Genomic DNA, 18,610 nt, shown 5'->3' with positions numbered 1-18,610 from the left:
GGTACCCCTCACCCAGACTGGCTACCTTGTATCATTTATTCCCCTCCCCTACAAGCTTATTTGAAGCAAATTCTAAAGATCATAATATGTTTCATATGTAAGCATTGCTTTTTATAGAATCTCTTCTGCTTTAAGCTCTTAAATATTCAAAATAATTTGAGCTTTGATAACAGTGGGTTAACATTGACATGCTGATACATTTGTGAGGTTGAGTCATGCATTTTTATTGGTTTTGGCTATTTCAGGACTCACAGGAATCAGTGTTTAAAGACAAGAGTGTGAAGGTGGATCTCAATGGCCTTTATGACCCCTGCTTTCTCCTTCATCTCTTCAGTGAACTGACCAGGCCAGGTAAATGCAGTCTCCCTCATGGATGCCTGGCTGCTGTGTGGGCTCCTGGAGTCAAATGACAATGTCGATCGTTGCCATAATTCCAGATTTAAGGTCTGAATCTTGAGATATTGACCGTTCTTTCATGGTCTTCCGTTGTCTTCTCACCTTTTCATTCCAGTGATTTTCAGCAGTCACTGTTATAATCATCTTTTCATTGCTGTGACCAAAAGACCTGACAATAATAACTAAAAAGAGGAATATCTTTTTGGCTCACAATTTCAGAGGTCCATGGTTAGCCAAATCCATAGTTCTGGAGAAGAGCATCATGTTGGAATGGCATGGTGGAGGAAATCAGCTCAGGACATGGCAACCAGGAAGCAGAGAGAGAGCTCTGCTCATCAGGAGCAAAATATAAACCCAAAGGCACACCCGCCAGTGACCTGCTTCCTCTAGCCATACTCTACCTGCCTACAGTTACCCAGTTACTGCCTAGTTCATGTATATTGGTGGATCGGTCCACTGATTACTTTATAAGTCTCATAATCTAATCATTTCACCTGAAAATGATGCTCTTACACATTCATTTTGGGGGGGACACTTCATGTTTAAACCATAACAGTCACAATTCTCACGTTTTGAATATAAAGTGGTTTTTAGAAAAATATATATTTATCTTTAAAACCAAGGGTGTCTCTTCTTCCTTAATGTTTTCCTAATTCCTAATGATGAGCATTTTCTGAACTTTTACTAGATAGTGGTCAAATGCCAACAGAAACTAAAGTTTTTATGCTTGAGTTAGAGTCTGCTGAGGTTGACTTGGTTTTGGCTTAAGTGTATTTTGAGAGTTGCATTTTATGCCTAGAAGCCTGAGGTGGACAGTCTTTATGGATAAATGGGTGGTGGGGAATGAAAATATGTATGTATATAATAGTCCCCCTTACTGGGGAGATATCTTCCAAGACCCCCAGTGAATGCCTGAAACCACAGATAGTTGCAAACCCTATATATTCTGTTATTTCCAATGCATACAGAAAGTTTGTGATAAATCACTTGCAGTAAGCAGTCCACAATAGCTTACCATAGATTTTAGCAACCTCAGCATAGAATTTGTTTTCTTGCCTTAAGTTAAAAACTGCCACTTTGTTGCCTCTGACATGTCTGAATTGCCAACATCACTTCTCTTGCTCTTTGGGATTATTATTAAGTAAAATAAAGGTTACTTGAACGCAAGCACTATGACACAATGACAGTCTTGATAATAGAAATGATTACTAAGTGACCTGCAGGAGGCAGGGATGATTCACATTCTGGGCCTGACGTGCGTATAATTTTGTCATGCTGCTGATAGCAGCCTGCAATTTAATACTTGTGAATTGCTTATTTCTGGAACTTTCCATTTAGTACCTATAGACAGTGGTTGACCACAGATAACTGAAAAACTGTGAACATCTTGAGAATGCTGAACACCTATTAGCAAAGATGATTGAACTTCCCAAGTTAAAAAACACCAAGAGTTTCTCTTTGAAATGTGCACCCATTTATTTTGTCCATTTTGTAATGAGATTGTGTGTTGGTTGAGTTTTGAGGTTTTTTTATGTATTTTTGATGTAGTGTTAGTCCACAGAAGGACATGTGTCAGCTTATCTCTTAATACTCGAAACAAGGTCTTTGACAGAGCAGAAGTTTTCTCTAAATTAGATAGATTTATTCTTTTTTTAAGTCCAGGGTCTATTTGAGGCATGAAGTTCAGGTCCAGGTTGGTTCGTTTGTCGCTGATGTCCAGTTGTTCAGCCCCCATTTGTTGAAAAATATCTCCTTTCCCCATTTCCTGCTGGGCTGCAGTGGGAGCCCCTCTGCCCACGAGGCCTCCTGGGAACTGTCCTGAGAGGCCGGGGAGAGGTGGCTATTACTAACACCAGGTAAGGGCCTTGTCAAAGCTGGCAGTAGGGGCGGGGGGGCCTTGCTCTCCACTGGGCTTCCTGTGACACCCCAGTAGGGATGCGAGGGCTTCTTGGATGCTGTCTCAGGAGGGAAATTGGGGCCCCTCCTCATAGCCTAACAGGGCTGAAGTCCAGGCACCCCACTCTGAGTTTGCTCGTGTGGTTCAGAACACAGTGAGGTGTCTGACTGCAAGTCAGGTCCTGTGTTGTCTGCCCCTTTCTAGTCTTGGCTGAGGAGAGGAGGCTTTTGTGGTCAGTGCCTGTTGGCACTTCTGGTTGCTGCTTTTTCAATTCATCCCTTGGATGTAGGAGGCAGAACAACATTCCAGGGACCCTCAGTACCTGGGAGGTATGGGGGTGCCTTGGAGGCCTGCTGGTATGTGGAGGGCTTCCTTGAAGGGGGCCTCATAGCTGTATACATTGGGTGGACTAGGGAGACCACGCCCCCACTGTCTGTCATACTTTCCCCTTTTTTAATCTTGAAAGTTTTCTTTTTATACACAAAAGCTCCTACCTGTGGACAGTTGTGCTAAACCTCTACCATTGCCCTTTGTAACCCTTTTAAAGGGATCAAAGGAGGCTGGCTTTTCATTGAGATTCCCCATTAGTAGCTCTTTGTGGCTGGCACTAGCTCCCCTTGAAGAGCACAGTCCTGTTCCTGAAGCTGGATTTTATTTGCAAGCGAACGGGGTATTTTGTACAAATGTCAGAAAGGGTGATAGCAGATGGGTGTCCTCATCGCCCGGGTAGCCACGGGCAGCAGGCTCACCGAGGCAGATCCGCTGTCTCTGTGCCTTGATGGTGCCATCCAGGTCTGTTCTTCATCACACATGGAAGTAAATTTTCCACAGTGTAAAAATATGAGTTTGCTGGCCATTGTAACTGGAGAACATTAGAACAAATCATTTGGTCTCTTCCCCTGCTTCACAATAGAACTCTTAGGAGAATATTTAATTCTTAAGAAAATATTTAACAGTAAAATCAGTTGGGTATTTTTCCCTAAGTCTTGAATACTTACTTCCTTTTTACGTGGTAAGGGGCAGATCCTGGGAGCCTGGGAGCCTTTTTTGAGGGGAGATGTACCAGTCACCCATCTCCTTACCTTTAAGTCTCCTGATACAGACTATTTTAAATCTTACTGGTATAATATAGTTCTTAAAAAACTGCAAAGCACATGAGTCCTCATCCTGAAAAGTATTTTCAGTAACTCAAAATACTGGTGGTATTAAAATTCACATTGAAGTAGAACATTTCAGAAAGCATAGAGGTGGAAAAGGAAATGTATACAACGAAAACCAAAATACCCTCCAAAGGTAGGTTTATTAGGTGTTGCGCTGGGCTTCATGTCCTCAGCAAAAAATGGATGCCTGGTGACTTAAACAGATTTCATTGGCTGCTAATAAAAACAAACCACCCCAACAATAAGACAGTTCATTGGGAGAGGAAAGTTCCAGCACTAAAATCAGTTAAACTGTGACACACAGTTGTTTTGGTGAAGCCACCAGCCAAATCAAGAAATAAAGCCTAGGGCTGGGGTTGTGGCTCAGTGGTAGAGCGCTTATCTAGGCATTGGGTTTGATCTCAGTACCACATAAAAATAAATAAATAAAAGTACTATGTCCATCTACAACTAAAAAAAAAAAAAATTAAAAAAAAAAGACATAAAGCATAGTGGGTAGCTCCTCAAGCCCCTTCTTGCCCATATTTGGACTTTACATAAATGGCATCATTCATGGTACATTCTCTGGTGCCAGGCTTCCTTTATCCCCCATCACATCCATGAGAATCACCAAGCTATGTGAAGAAGGCCCCCACAGTGTGTTTGTACTTCCCACCTGGCCCAGGGATTGCTGAGCTTCTTGTAGGCCCAACTTGGGTATATGGTGAGTCTTCACGTGTCCTGTCAGTCAGAGAGAAACCACAACTCACAGTTCCATTTTCAACCCTTTGCTGCAAATAAGAACCTATGTTCTTAACCTTAAGCCCTTGACCAAGAAATGGAGCCAATCAAGGCTGTTGGTAATGGCAGTGACAAACACTTTCTCCACACCTAAGTCTGGTCCTCAACGAAAGAGATCTGAAATCTTTAGCTCATAGTTCACAAAGCAGCCAGCACAGGAAGGTCACTTGTTCTAAGCCTTGTCACCAGACGACCAATACTGAGTCCTACCCCACAGTGCACGTGGTGGGGAGTCCTGTAAGGAGAGGCTTGAGGGAGACTTCCGGATTTAATCCTGGATAATCATTCCAATTAAGCCATTCTCTGAAGGTCTGTTGGTCCGAAGGCCAAATTGCTATTCATGAAGTTCTTCAAACAGAGTGACATTTATAACTGTTTTTAAATAGCCTATTATATTTTCAGCATCCCAAGGGCAACCCTTTTCCATAAGTGTTACAAAGCCAAAGCTTCCATAAAGTAGCAGAGATGATTATGAAATATGAAATTGATTTTTCCTTATGAACATGTGGAAAATTCATTTGTCTCAGAATGTCAGCAATTACTAAAAATATCCCAGCCAGCTGAGTACCAGCTCATTTTAGTGAATGTAACATTAAATGTTTAGACTTCTTTTCCAAATATATTCTATGTATAGAATTTGTTATGTAGGTATCTCTCAAACACAACTCTTCTTTTCCAAAACAATTTAAATCTAATTTGGTGCTTTTTAAAAAGCTTTAAGCTTTTGGGCTTTCCTTCCCCATCAAAAGTAATCAGTTGTGAGAAATTAAGAAATTGAATCCATCAGCCATTGGAACCCACAAGTCATATGATTCTTCCTTTTCCATTCTTTCGGTTTTTATCTGTGTCTTGATGTTAAAAGTGGGCTTTGGTAGGCAATCTGCACTGGAATTCTGCTTCTTTCCTGATCTGTCCATCTCTGCCTTTTAATTGGAATATATTCACCAGTTATTTTTAATGAGATTATGATCTGACTCTGTTTTATCTTCTTTGTTGATTTTTAGCGTGTGTGTGTGTGTGTGTGTGTGTGTGTAGTGGTTGCTTTAGGATTCATATTACACATCTTTAATTTATTGCCATTTACCTGCCGTGGAGATGATTCCACTTTGGACATGGTGTGAGATCCTTATAATGGTATGAACCCATTATTCCCTTTTGGCTTTTGTGCTATTCTTACCACACACTGTATTTCAATATCTATAAACCTCACAATAGATTACTATTTTTGCCTCATTATTTTTTGAAGAGATTTACTTGTTTGTATTCACCACATGGCCATCAGTTCTTTTATTAGTGCATATTAATTATACAGAATAATGGGTTTCATTGTGGCATATTCATACATGTGTTGACATACTTCAGTCACTTTCCTACCCTCCCTCCTCCCCCTGCTCCTTCCTCTTCTCTAATAATCTCCCTTCCTGAAGGTGCCATTTTTACCATTTTTTTATTCTCTGTAGTCCTTGATGTAGATCCACATTTCTATTTGATATAATTCTACTTCTGTCTGAAATACTTCAGTTAAGAATTCTTGTAGTTCAAGTCTGCTAGTGATCAAGTCTTTTAGCTTTTTTATATCTGGAAAAAAAAAAACTTTTGAAAGATTTTCAAAGGGAATAGAATTCTAGTTTAATAGGCTTTTTTTGTGCAGTACTTGAAAGATGTTGTTCCACTGATTTCTGGGTCACATGGTGTTGCTAACAATAATCATCTGCCATTTTTCTTCCCTTTTTTCTGTGTGTTGTGTATCTGCTTTTAAGATCTTTTTTCATTACTTGTCTCAAGCAATTTGATTAAGATATGCTTGGATAGGATTTTTTGTTTGTTTCTTGTGCTTGGGGTTCCTTGAGCCTCTTGGCCCTACGTGGGTATAGGTCTTGACAAATATGGAAGTTTGGGCTGCTTAGATTGCCCCACAGCTCAGGGATGTTCTCTTCATCATGGTTTTTAAAATGCTGTTCTGTCTGTGATTTTGTTTGGATAGTTCTATTATTACTGTCTTTATAGTCACAAGCTTTTTTATTTTCCATAGTATCTAATTCAGTGGACCATTCAGTACATTTTCATCTCAAACATTATAGTTTACATCCCTAGAAACATGGTTTGTGTTTTTATATCCTGTATTTAACATGCTCCATCTGCCCTCTAATAGTCTCCCTATTTTTTAAAAATGCTATGAATGGTGTATCTTCTATTGATAGTATATTACAAGATTACCAGCTTAGAGCAGTCATTTCATTGGGCTTGCATTTATTTCCTAACTAGGTTATTGGTTACTCACTCTAAAGAACATCATAACATCTTTATGGATAATTATCATGGCTAGGATAATTATCATGTATGTGTTTGTGGCACTGGGGTTTGAACCCAGGATCTCAAGTATGCTAGGCAAGTGCTATGTCACTGAGCTACATCCCCAGACCTTTTATTTTATTTTATTTTTTATTTTATTTTATTTTATTTTATTTTATCTTGAGACAGGTTCTTGCTAAGTTGCTCAGGCTGGTCTGGAACTTGCAATTCTCCTGCCTTAGCCTCCCAAGTTGCTGGGATTGTAGGCATGCATCACTGCACCCAGCTCAGATAAATCATTTTTTAACAAAGTGACCTATCTCTATTCCAAGTCCTTCTTGACAGAATTTGTTTTGTAAAAAGGCCTGGGTTCTTATTAAAGTATTCTGAACATTGTGGTAAGGTCCTCTGCATATCTGATCCACTTTGAGTCTTGTCCTCGTCTAGAGCAGTAGGAGCCTCTCCAGGCCTCACAGATACCAGCCAGAAGGCTCTCCTGACTATAGCTGTTACTCAAGTATGGTGAACCAGTCTTCTGAGAGATTTTTTTTAGTTTGTTTGAAGAATGAATAAGGGTTGCAGAGTGAATCTAGCTTAATCCTTTGTAAAACTGATGAGCCAGGTCCAACTGGCTTATACTGGCTACATTTCCCAGCCTTCCCTTCTGTATTTTCCTAAGTGGTGCTTGCAGTTAGTAACACCATAGCTGTGGGCTGAACAGGCAGACATGGGGAGCTGGCTGCAGATCCCCAGTCAAGGCCCCGGCTCTTGGCTGAGCACTTAGCCCTGGGTCTCAGCATTCCTCTGTTCCTTTCCAGCTCATGGGATGTTCATGGGAGAAAGTGAAATAACCCCAGTGAGGATTTGCAGGCTCTTAGAAACTGAAGACATGGCAGTTATTGCCACAAAAAGAAAATATTTTTTAATCCAACTCTGCAGCTGTTAGGGAGCCAGAGAAAGACTTGCTTGCTCACATTCAGCACATGTAGCTGAGATTGGTAAGATGCAGAAAAGAATAAGAATCATAAATTCCTGTGGTATGTTTAGTGTAGTATTTTGTTTTCCTGTAGAATTTGTGGTGGACTGTCGAAAATTTTTGGATTCAAATGCTCTGGGCCTAACTGTGGCAGCCCTCAGTAGCTATGACCCCCAGATGCGAGCTGCAGCTTATTCCATCCTGGCGGCCTACTACTCACACCTGGAGGGTGCTCGGTTCCGGGAGCAGTCCCAGGTGAGTAGGAAATGGGGACAAGCCTATGGGAGGAGAATGGGCCTGGCAGATGTCAGAGAACTAGCTGGCTGTCTGCTGGGTCTGGTAGGAATATTTACTGGAACAGGTATGTTGCTGGGAGATCTGCTGAGGAACTAGTCTTTTGCCTCTAGGAGGTGATGCAGGAAGCTGCCTTTGAGCCTCATCTCCTGGGGAGTAAGAACAAGGTTTCCCCTTACAATGGCTCTTCCTGTGGGTAGACAGATGCTTGGTTTCTGTTGAGCATTTCTTTGGTCTAAACTCAGTAATGAAGATTTCTGACCCTCAAAAATCTGTGCCCTGTGCTAGGAGAGAACCAAGAGCAGATTGGCCTCTCAGGATACAGTGCCTGGCCTTATCTCTGCCATTGGGCATGGGCTTGCCTCCTGAAAGAAGGTGAAAAGCAAAACACATCCCTAAAATGGTAGCAACCTGGTGTCTTGTGCTGTGAGCTGCATCCTTTGTGTCCCTGGGGTGGGAGGAGCAGGCACGCCTGCACAGTGGTGGTTCAGCTACAGAGTCACAGTTCTGAAAGTGCTCCCCCCACCCCGTTCTACCCTATCTTTCAGCTGCTTTACCTGTTGGATATGGTCCGGAATGGTATTCGAACCCCGAACATGAGACTCACTTTTACCTTGGCTCTCTTCATTGCCAAGGCAGCCCAGCAGATTTTGAAACCAGGTACCCCTGATATAATCTGGTTGGAGAGAAATTGAAAATTGAAGATTGAGCAAGTTCGCATCTGGGATTTATCCCACTAGTGTAATCAGTCACATATCTATGAGAAATGACATGTTCAAGGTCATTCAGAGCCTATAATAGTAAAGAACTGTAATAGTGAAGAACTGGGAGCCATCGTAACACCCATCAGTAGTAGACAGAAAATAAGTGTTGAAACTCTGTAGGACTAGATCCAGAAAAAACTAAATGGAAAAAAAAAAATGCAGAACAGTGTGTATGATGGGGGCAAGGAGTATGGACTCATATTTGCATGTTATATAAAACTGGTAAAAGCAAATAAAACCCAGGAGATCACAGCATCCCTGAATGTGACCATATTAGGGACTAAGCTGGGGCTGAGAGCTTGGACTTGAGCTAGGATGCCTTGGGCCCCTTCCTGCCTCGGTGTCTTCACTCTGAAGCAGGGTGATAGTAGCAGCACTGCCACACCTCTAGGATCACTGTGCAGGTGACACCCCAGAGCCTTCACAGGCTGCCTGGCACAGTGCCTCCCATCAGGTTGGCCGCTGCTCTTGGTCCTCACTGGTCCCTGCTTAGGAGAACGCAGAGTGGCTTAGGGGTCCCTAGCTGGAAAGCATGGAGTCACTGTGCACGTGTCACTGGGTTTTTAGAACACAGCTCCAGTGTTACCCACAGGGAAGTGGGGCTCCTCCACTGAGGTGGTGTGAGCAAGAAACCTTAATTCATCACATGTCTTTGTTTTGCCATTATTGAGAAAAAATGGTGGAATGCTGGTACGATTGAGGACTGCAGGGTTCTTTTAGCATCGATGGTTGTATCTCTGATGAGAAAACAGCCCCCCAGCTGATGCCACCACCTTCATACCAGCTGAGGCCCCCAAGGTTGAGTAGTGTGTCCAAGACCACAGTTAGCTTGTATCAGGCTGCTCTTAGAATTCAGATCTGATTTTCATTTCCTCCTAAGTAATTTTTAAAAATATTTTTTAGTTGCTGATGGACTTTTATTTTATTTGCATATGGTGCTGAGAATTGAACCCAGTACCTCACACAGGCTAGGCAAGCACTTTTCTACTGGGCTACGACCCCAGCCCTCAATCCTATGTAATTTTTATGACATGGTTTTTCCCTGCCTTACAAATTTGAGGAAGAAGAAATATAATTAAAAATAATTTGTAGATTTTAAAGGTCCTATTATGAGAAAATACAGCAGAGACCATGATGTTTGTAGTCCCCACCTCCCATCCAGTGTGTGGCACCCGGGTGTAGCTGTCCCACATCAGCACTCAGGTTGAGGTGGGACCTGCAGGCAGCAGATGCTGAGCTGGCTCAGGCTGTAGAGGGAGGAGGGTCTCACCTCTGCCTGTGTTCTTGAACTGAGGCTCCCTTCCTGAGATAGGTCTTCTCTGTGGGAAGCAGAGGAGAGTGGGCTGATGGGTGTGATGTCAGTCCTGTGCTGCTGTCTGTGTGGCCAGGTCCAGCAATGGTTCTGAACCACAAGGGAAAGCCGTTGTGCGGTTGCAACATCAGGTGTCCAGCTGTATTCTAATTCTCAAGAACCAGTGTTCTGGGCAAGGGTAGAAAAGCTCCCTGGGGACAGTGCCTCATGGCTAATACCCAGAGCACCTGCCTCCCGTGCTCTGCCAGCCTCAAGGTGTCCTATTGACACCTGCAGTCAGTGACTATCTTGCCTGTTCTCAGAGGAACACATGTACTGGAAGATCAGCAAGTTCCTGCTGTCCCATGAGTACTTGAACATGGACAAAGTGCCGGGCTTCTACCAGTTCTTCTACAGCTCTGACTTTGAGGTAATGCTTTCAAAGCTCCCAGAGACTCCTGAACTGTATCACTCAGTCACTGTTATTTTTCTGGTGTTTTCCTCATTAATACCATTTCCCACACAGCTGAGATGATTGCACAAACAAGGTCACAAAAAGGAGCCGTTCACATGGGCTTCTGCATAGATGGGGCTCCTGTCCCACGCACTGATCATGCTTCTTGAACCCTTAACACTCTCTGTCAGTCCTGACTCTTCCCACATTCTCCTGGGATTTCCTTGGTGAATGCCTGGGTTAAATAAAAGTATCTTTTTGTGGAGCCCCCTGCCTGACCAAAAACAGCTTGGTGTTTGAACTGACCTGGTCCTTTATTCCTGACCTGAAGCAGTGGAATCAGGGACGAGACTAAGGGTTTTAATATATAATCAGAAACAGAGGCCAGGGCTTCTATGGCAGTCTTCGCCACCACTTGAAAACAGTGGTGTTTGAAGGGTTGTCAGATAAAAGGACTTTAATTTAGTTAATGATGCTTTCTCATTTGCCTGGGTTATAGCAAAAAACCGAACAGGAATGGGTGTTTGGGATTCTGCGGCAGGGGATTCGCGACAAAAACTGCTATGAGCTTTGTGCCCGGCGAGGGGTCTTCCACATTATCCTGACCTTCTTCAGCAGCCCGCTGTGTGACGAAGTGGCGCAGGTGAGCTAATTCTGTAGGATTATTTGAGACAGAAAGGTCTGCTCTGTTTTGTGGTTTTATTTGGAAGCCAAGTCCTTGTGAATTCTAACCCAAGTGTGGATGTGACCGCCCTGAGCCTGGCTTTGAAATGAGGAAAATGAGGTTCCATTGACGCCCGTCCTTCTGCCTGCATGTGTAGGCTAATTCACTCATGCGCAGGGTGGGGTGCCCAGTATCATTTCTCCCCTGATGAAATGCTTTTCATTGCCTCCCTCTCACTGTGCTCTTGACTGATAGGGATGCCTTTTATTTTGCTTTCATAAGAAAGGGACCAATCAGTAATCATGAGCCTGTGGAGCTGGCCAAGAGCTTAGGAACAAATTACTCCACATAGGTGACAGAGGTGCCCTCAAGCCACCAGGATTTCACTTAGTGCTCAGAAGCATCAAAACTTGTAAGGAAAGGAGAATTGGGAGTCTTAACTGCCTGCCTCCCCTAGCTAATTTGGAATCTGACCTTAGACTTCATTTCCTGGAACCAAGAGCTGACAAACGTGTTTTTTAGGAAATAGGTAGAAAAAAGCTTTGGCATTTCCATTAATTCCTAGCAAGTTGGCTTTTGTTTCTGGTATTTTGTGAAATGTAAATGAATAGGAGTAAGTCAGGATTAAGAAGCATGTTGGAATAAGCAGAATTTGAATACAGTGGCTTTTTACTTTTTTTTGGCATGTGAGAATTCTGAGGCACTATTGAGTATTTCAGGGGCAGTCCCATCTTAATGGCCCCCTTTCCAGGTAATGAAACAGAAGGGCAGAGTAGGCTCCAGTGGCTAGAGCTGGGCTAGAGATGGGCCCACTTTCCTTCCCCCACTGGGCTGCTGCATATCTGGGCTGTGTGGTTTCTTGGCTCCATCTTTGCTTCTGGTTGGTTCCTTATGATGGGTTTGTTGAAGTGGGGCTCCTCCCAGCCTCCCAGTTGCTGGAAGCCTTTCCTCTGGCTGTCACTGGTGGGGAAGGATACTTTCCTTCACAGCCATACTATGACAGATTTAGCAAAGCAGCCTTCATTTGGAGCATGCCTTTGATAAGTAAGTTTGGTTCTTCCACCAAGAAGTATCATTTTGTTTTGGATTTTCAGAATTGGATCCTGGAAATTCTACAGAATGCTGCCCAAGTTGCCAGATCTGCCTATGAAATCATACGGGACTATAGCCTTTTAACATGGATTTTACACATCCTTGAGAACAAGTAAGTGCTTTTTGCATGAGAGGTATATCAGGTTAGAGGAAGGTGGAATGGAGACATGATATCTACTACCAGTTGGAGTGTCTAGTAGACACCATGCTCTCTGAAACAGTGTCCTCTGATGCCCAGCGTGCCTGACAGTCCCCTGGTAATACCCAGGTGACTTTCCCTCCCCTTCCCTGAAGCTCTTCCTTTCAGGGTAGATTATTGGAAGTTGCTGGGTGACAGTGGCTCAGTTCAGTACTCCCATTGCCATTGCGGGTCCAGGGGGCTCAGTGATGAGCCTGCACTGCTGTGGTGCAGGGGGCTGGAGTTGGAGATTCACTGTGATACCTGACAACCTTCAGTCCCTGAGGCCATCGAGAGAGCCGAAGACTGTTACAGGGTGCTTGTGACTGGAAGACTTTGTCTCTCAAAGAACTAACCACTGGCAGAGAAGCCCAGAGGTCTCTAGGCTCTTCATGCATTTTGTTTTTAAAGTATCTTCTAAAATTCCATAGAAGAAGACAATATTCTAAATATTATGTCTTTGAACATCGACTTTAAGATAGTTTCAGATTTATAAAAGGCATAATTAGCTGGACAGTGGTGCAGGCCTACAATTCCAGCTGCTTGGGAGGCCGAGGTTGGAGGATTAAGTTCAAAGCCAGCCTCAGCAATGGTGAGGCACTAAGCAACTCAGTTTGACCCTGTCTCTAAATAAAGTACAAAATTGGGCTGGGGATGTGACTCAGTGGTCGAGCGCCCCGAGTTCAATCCCCCACCCCTCCCCCCCAAAAAACTACACAAATAATAAAAGGCATAATTAGCCAATTATTCCTGGTTCCTGGCTAGTACCTTGAAGTTTTAGAAGGTTGCTATCATAAATGGGACAGTGTAGTGCAGCTCTCCGAAACTTCTGGAGGGACTTAGGGCAGTCCTCTGGTTAGAAAGGAGTGTGGGGCCCTGGCTTGTGTTGGAGCTGAATTGGCATCTGGGCCACCCTGTTTTTATTTAGAGGATGTGCTTTTTGAGAAGGTGAGCAGATAGGACCATATCCTCTTCTGCAATCCTGCCCTCCCACCTCCACAGACTGACAGGAGAGGATGTGGCAGGACTGGACCACTGCTGTGTTTGTTTCAGATTTCTGGAGACTCAGCTGCTCTCTAATGTGATCTCCTTGCTGCATACACTGTGGGTGACCAACTTAGGAGACAAAAGAGTAGAAGGGAACTGCCAGCCTGGCTCCCACGAGCCCCGAAAGCTGCTTGCCCTGCACCTGGTCAACGAGTTCCTTTATGTCCTTGTCGCACTTATGAAGCATCTGAGGTGAGCTGCCCCACCAGGTGACCCCTAACATGCCTATTTGAGGTTGCAGTGGCCAGTGCCACTTACTACTCTTTCCTGTTACTAAGGACACCAAGATGCCACAGGTGGGTTCTGGCCATGTCCTGGTTTGAATCAGGCCAGAATTCTGGTACCAAGTGTTGATGTTGTAAGGACATCTGTTGCAGCTCTTTTCTTCACTCTGCTAACAAACTAGAAGATGAGTAGCAAACAGATTATGCTCAGTATGAAGCATTGCTTGATAAGGAGCAGGACATTCTGTTTCATGTTCCAAATTCAGTGAAGTCTCTGGTAGACAGCCATGCTTCTCATTTTGGGATCATCAGGAGTTGTTGCTGAGGACAAATTGCTCTTTAAAATAATGGTTTTACTTTTAATGTTGTGTGGGATACATGTTACTTAGTTTTAAATTTCTTGGAGTTTAGAGAGATGTGTCTCCTCCCAGTGCCTATCAATCAGGCATCAGCCATGGGAGTGATGCTGTCCTGGAGCCTTCCTGGGCCTTCTTCACTTGAGTCTGATAGTCCTGAGATGGAGAGGAGTTGGCACAGGCCTGGTGTGGACTGTTGTACATCTCCTAGCTCTGACTCCTCAGCTTTCTGCCAGCTACTCATTTAGCTAAGGTTTCCAAACAGACCTTTCTTCCTCTTGGGTAGGGGTTAGACTCTGGGTCTTCTTTTTCCCCTTCTCTGGAGCAGCTCACTTTTCCCTCCTCTGTGTACTGGGGGCTGTGCTAGGTATCTGTTGTAAAGGGAAACCTGGTTCCTGAGTGAACTGACATTGAAGGCCACTCCAGCCCTGTGCTGTCCTTCCGGGAGAGGGAGGCAGCTTTTGCTCAGTCTATAATGTTGGCTCCCCAACAGGCCTACCTTGGCTTCCACCCAGCTCGTCAGCTTCTTTAAGACACTCGATTCCGTGCTGAGATACCGGGCCACCGTTCTGCAGACCTTTAAGGACATGGGCCGATTCACTGTGAATGAGATGGTACTTTCCACCCAAGACGTCCTGGTCCTCTTGCATAAGTGGAGCATCATCGAAAGAAACACTAAGCTGCAGGAAGACCTGAGAGCAGCTATTGAGAAGTGCCAACTCAGGGACCTAATGAGTAAGTGTCAGAACCCAAGACAGCTCTCAAGCTGCTTTGGGTCCACCCAGAGCAGCCAGAGTCCCTCCCTCTGTGAGCAGCATATCTAAAGCCTCAAGGCCTAGAGCGAGTGGGGAGACCTGGGTTTAAGTCCAGCCTTGCTGCTAAGTAGCTTTTGCCTTTGAGTAAGTCACTTAACCTCCCCAAGTATAAGGACGCTAACCTGTAGAGCAGGTAGGAGGCAGCTAAGAGCTACTTGCCCACCTTGCCCTGTGATGTGGGGTCGAGAGGACAAATTGGCCAGACCTCCTGGATCCACACTGTGACACTGCCATGTCCAGGTCTATGTTTCCTCCTGTGTATTTCTTTTTCTTTTTTGAGGTGAGGTCTCTCTGAGTTGCCCAGGCTGGCCTCAAACTCTAGTGTTTCTTTACCTTAGCCTTAGCCTCCAAGGAGCTAGGACTACAGGTGCACCACTGCACCTGGCTTTTCTCATCCACTAATGAAAATGTTGTCATTAACAGCAATGGCAGTGGATGTCATGTAGGAGAAGGCCTCTAGGAGCAGTGCCACGTGCCTGGGACCCTGAGCTGCCCCCTCCCTTCTCCTTAGAGGAGGATCTGTGTGGAGGGAGGTGCCCAGCCTCACTGCCGTTTTTCTCCTTGATTAATAGAAGTGCTCAAGGATAAGAACAGGCCCATTGTGCCAGCCCGAGCCAAAGGCCCACGGAGCCGAAAAAGGAGGCCTGGAGAGGCAGAGGCTACGGTCAACCCTGAACTGACGGCATCTAGTTTGGAAACATGCAAGGGTCTCCTGCGGTCCATACTGACCTACTGGGGGCCTGTGGTCCCTGGATCTGAACCTGCTCAGGAGCCTGCAGACCAGACCACCCTGGAAAGTGAAGCACCAGGTCCTGGGTATGCCATTGCCTCCCTGGTGGTCAGCTGGGTGCTGCGGTCAGTAGGCGAGTGCCCACTCAGCAGGGCAGAAGCTATGGGACTCCTTGGCTGGCTCAAGAACCACATTTTGCCACATGCAGAGGTGGTAGCTGACCTTCTTGGGGACAATGCTGTGAGGAGCAGCATGTTTAAGCTCTACAGCTGCCTCTGCAGTGCTGAGGAGCTGGTGGGTCCTGCACAGGATGTGGCCTACCTATTCACCACGGTCATGCTTCAGTTGGTGGCAGCTCAGGGCCAGGTACAGAGCCCCTTCCACCAAGCAGTGGAAGCTCTGTGGACATCTTCTCTGGATGAGAAAGACAAAGCCCCACAAGGTAATACTGGCTCTTTGGTTGGAAGCTGAAGGAATGTGTTAGTGGGCTGGGCAGAAGCTTGTGTCCCTTAGAGTCAGTTAGGCCCTGCCAGAAACTTCCCAGTTTGGTGCTTTGACAAAGTATTTGAGTGGCCCCTCCCACAATTCTGGGGATTGCTAGTGGTTTGCCATTTGGCCCTAGTGTAAATGGAGAGGAAGCCTTTGCCTTGGCTCCCAGGTGAGACACCAGTGATAGGTTTGTGGTAGAGAAAGGAGCAACCTCAGACTCTCCCATGCTGCATAGCACAGCATGTGTGACCACCACCCAAATGGGGGATTGCATTGCATGTCACAGCAAAGCTTGTACGTGTGCATGCACACATGTGTGGACATCTGCAGAAGTGCACAAATGCATGCACGTGGTTTGTGCTTGCACTTAGCAGATGCCCACAATTTGGGACACAGGAGTGAGTGAAGAAGGAATTTCGCAGCTTTAATGGTTGTGAGAAGACTTGGGAGGCAGGTGTGGCCTCCTCCATCTGGGAGGGTGCTCCCTTTCACTGAGGGATGTGTAGGGGAGCTGGGAGGGGAAGAGCCAGCAGGCCACGCAAGTGAATTGACCCAATAGTGTGATGACCCTCTTCCTCTCACCTGGCTGCAGCCAGAAAAGTAAGTCTTTCTGCCCATTAGACCATCTCTCCCCACTCAGGCGGTTGAGGATATGATGTGAGATGATTCTGGGAAGTGCTTCTCAGAATCCAATGCTGGCTCCAGGTGTGGCTGCTCAAAAGCAGAAGAAACCTATGTTGTAGTAACTTCTTTTTTATATTATTTATATTTATAAAATATTCTCATGGGCTGGGATTGTGGCTCAGAGGTAGAGCACTCGCCTACCAAGTGTGAAACACTGGTTCGATCCTCAGCACCAAATAAAAATAAAGATATGTGTCCACTTATAACTGAAAATAAATATTTTTAAAAATTTCATATTCATCAGAAGGTTTAAAATAAAAATGATTAACACAAAAATTCAGCCATCACAAAAGCAATTTTTCATATAGGTGCTCACCCGGCATTGCTGCCCTGTGGCGGGAGGCTGGCTTTCCTTCCCAGTGTCCTCACAGCCTTGTCTGACTCTTCTCTGCCTCCACAGCATTCCTCGTGTCCCTGTATGTTAAGGATGTCTGGCTAGGCACCCGGCAGCCAGCCAACCTTCTGGCCCATGTTCGAATGGTCTGTGATGCTGCAAAGGACACGGCAGGTGGTGAAGAGGAGGCCATCATTGTGCTCTGCAAGGACACTGCTGCCTCTGTCTTAGAGGCATGAACACCAGCTTCTGAAGTTTGGCTGGGTCAAGTTTCAGGAAAGACATGAACCGGCAGGTTCAATACATTAACTCGGTTTTCTGAAAAATGTTGGAAGGACTTCACTTAACTGACCAATAAATAATAAGCTCAAGGGACCATGTGTACCAAATGGGCAGAGCCATGTGACTCAGGTGCATTAGGGCCACCAGGCTCATCAGGGCCAGGTGGGCAGGTCTTTCCTTGTCTCTGGGAGTGCCTCGTGGAGTGCCTTGTGTTTTGCTGGAAACTGCTCAAGTCGAGGTTGCTTGTGAGTGCAGAACAGATTTGTGGATATTGAATCAGCTAAGATGTTGAAAAGTCTGTCATATTTTTTGATGACCATGAAAATAGATATTTGAAGTTTTCTGTCTGTAAGAAGTCATGACAAAATTTTGTATACTCTGAATGCGTAAGTTCCGGCAGTGTTTTTGATTATTTTATTATTAAATCCTCAAGATTGACAGAAATTACAGCCTATGTTTCTAAAGTTATATTTCAAAGAGATTTTTGAGTGTTATAATTTCTTGATATTAAATGTCTATTTTTGTAATGTTTTTGTGTTTTGCTTTGATTTTGATGATTTTATTCCAGAGACCTGCATTTTATAGGTCAGAATTTGATTTTGGAGGTTCACATGTTAGTGGGTATTGGAGATAACAAGAGTCAATGTAAAATCTCATTGATTTCACAGCCAAAATACTAGTCTGGTCCTTTCAGACTCTTCCACACATGCTGGGCCCCTGGGGGGCTGTTATGTTACTTGGGAAGCAGTTACCTAATTTGTCCGGAATAATGTACATAGCACTGAGAACGGCTTGGTTTTGCCTTAAACATTCACACTTACCGATATTCTTTTTAGAATGTTTTGTAAGTTTTAAATGACTTAAGGTTTTTAACTGAAGTAAGAATAATGCCTACTATGTTTAGTCCCTTTACCACAAATAGAGTTCATTGTCTAAAAAGCAAGGGCCATTTATCTCTCCTGTTCACTCCCCCATCAAAAGAGGCCACAGCAGGATTCTTGGAGACCATTCTGAGGTTGAAATTCCACATTTGGATTCAGGTTGGCCTCTGCAAGCACTGTTCCAGCTAAGGCCCCATTTTCTGTGCCTTCTCTTCATGGTTCCCTCTGAACCTGTGTCTTACCCTTCTGTCACATGCTTACTGAGTTTTCTTCTGATTCATGAGGAGCAGGGTCTGGGGTGTGTCCCTGCAGCCCAGGTGTCTAGGGGAGGTGAGGAGGGGCCACTCACAGAGTGGACTTCCTTGGCCCCAGCACAGGCCTCAGGCTGTCAGCTGTCTCCTAGGTTCTTAAGTTCCAACATGGGTGGGATTTGACTTCCCAGCTTTGCTGGGGCAGGCTCAGGCTCAGCTTACCTGGTGACCCCTGCCCACCTCTGACATGAGCCCTGGGAAGGTGGGGTTGCCGGGCAG

The 18,610-nt window shown here is 44.8% G+C and overlaps 1 protein-coding gene across 1 annotated transcript in view; it reads left to right on the top strand.

Annotated features, from left to right (window-relative positions):
- Urb1 (URB1 ribosome biogenesis factor) overlaps nt 1–17,697 on the top strand; it is a 70,251-nt gene extending 52,554 nt beyond the window's left edge. Inside the window, exons 30-39 of the mRNA XM_026393567.2 lie at nt 246–351; nt 7,596–7,756; nt 8,344–8,455; nt 10,174–10,280; nt 10,804–10,947; nt 12,063–12,172; nt 13,292–13,477; nt 14,359–14,600; nt 15,253–15,852; nt 16,984–17,697. Of these exons, the coding sequence (XP_026249352.2) occupies nt 246–351; nt 7,596–7,756; nt 8,344–8,455; nt 10,174–10,280; nt 10,804–10,947; nt 12,063–12,172; nt 13,292–13,477; nt 14,359–14,600; nt 15,253–15,852; nt 16,984–17,156 (1,941 nt within the window). The 3' untranslated portion in view covers nt 17,157–17,697. The remainder of the gene's footprint in view (nt 1–245; nt 352–7,595; nt 7,757–8,343; nt 8,456–10,173; nt 10,281–10,803; nt 10,948–12,062; nt 12,173–13,291; nt 13,478–14,358; nt 14,601–15,252; nt 15,853–16,983) is intronic.
- The last annotated feature ends 913 nt before the right edge of the window (nt 17,698–18,610 follow it).

The sequence above is a fragment of the Urocitellus parryii genome, chromosome 2 (genome assembly GCF_045843805.1).
Source record: "Urocitellus parryii isolate mUroPar1 chromosome 2, mUroPar1.hap1, whole genome shotgun sequence".
Classification (NCBI taxonomy): Eukaryota; Metazoa; Chordata; class Mammalia; order Rodentia; family Sciuridae; genus Urocitellus; species Urocitellus parryii.
This window is presented reverse-complemented; position numbering and strand designations above follow the sequence as displayed.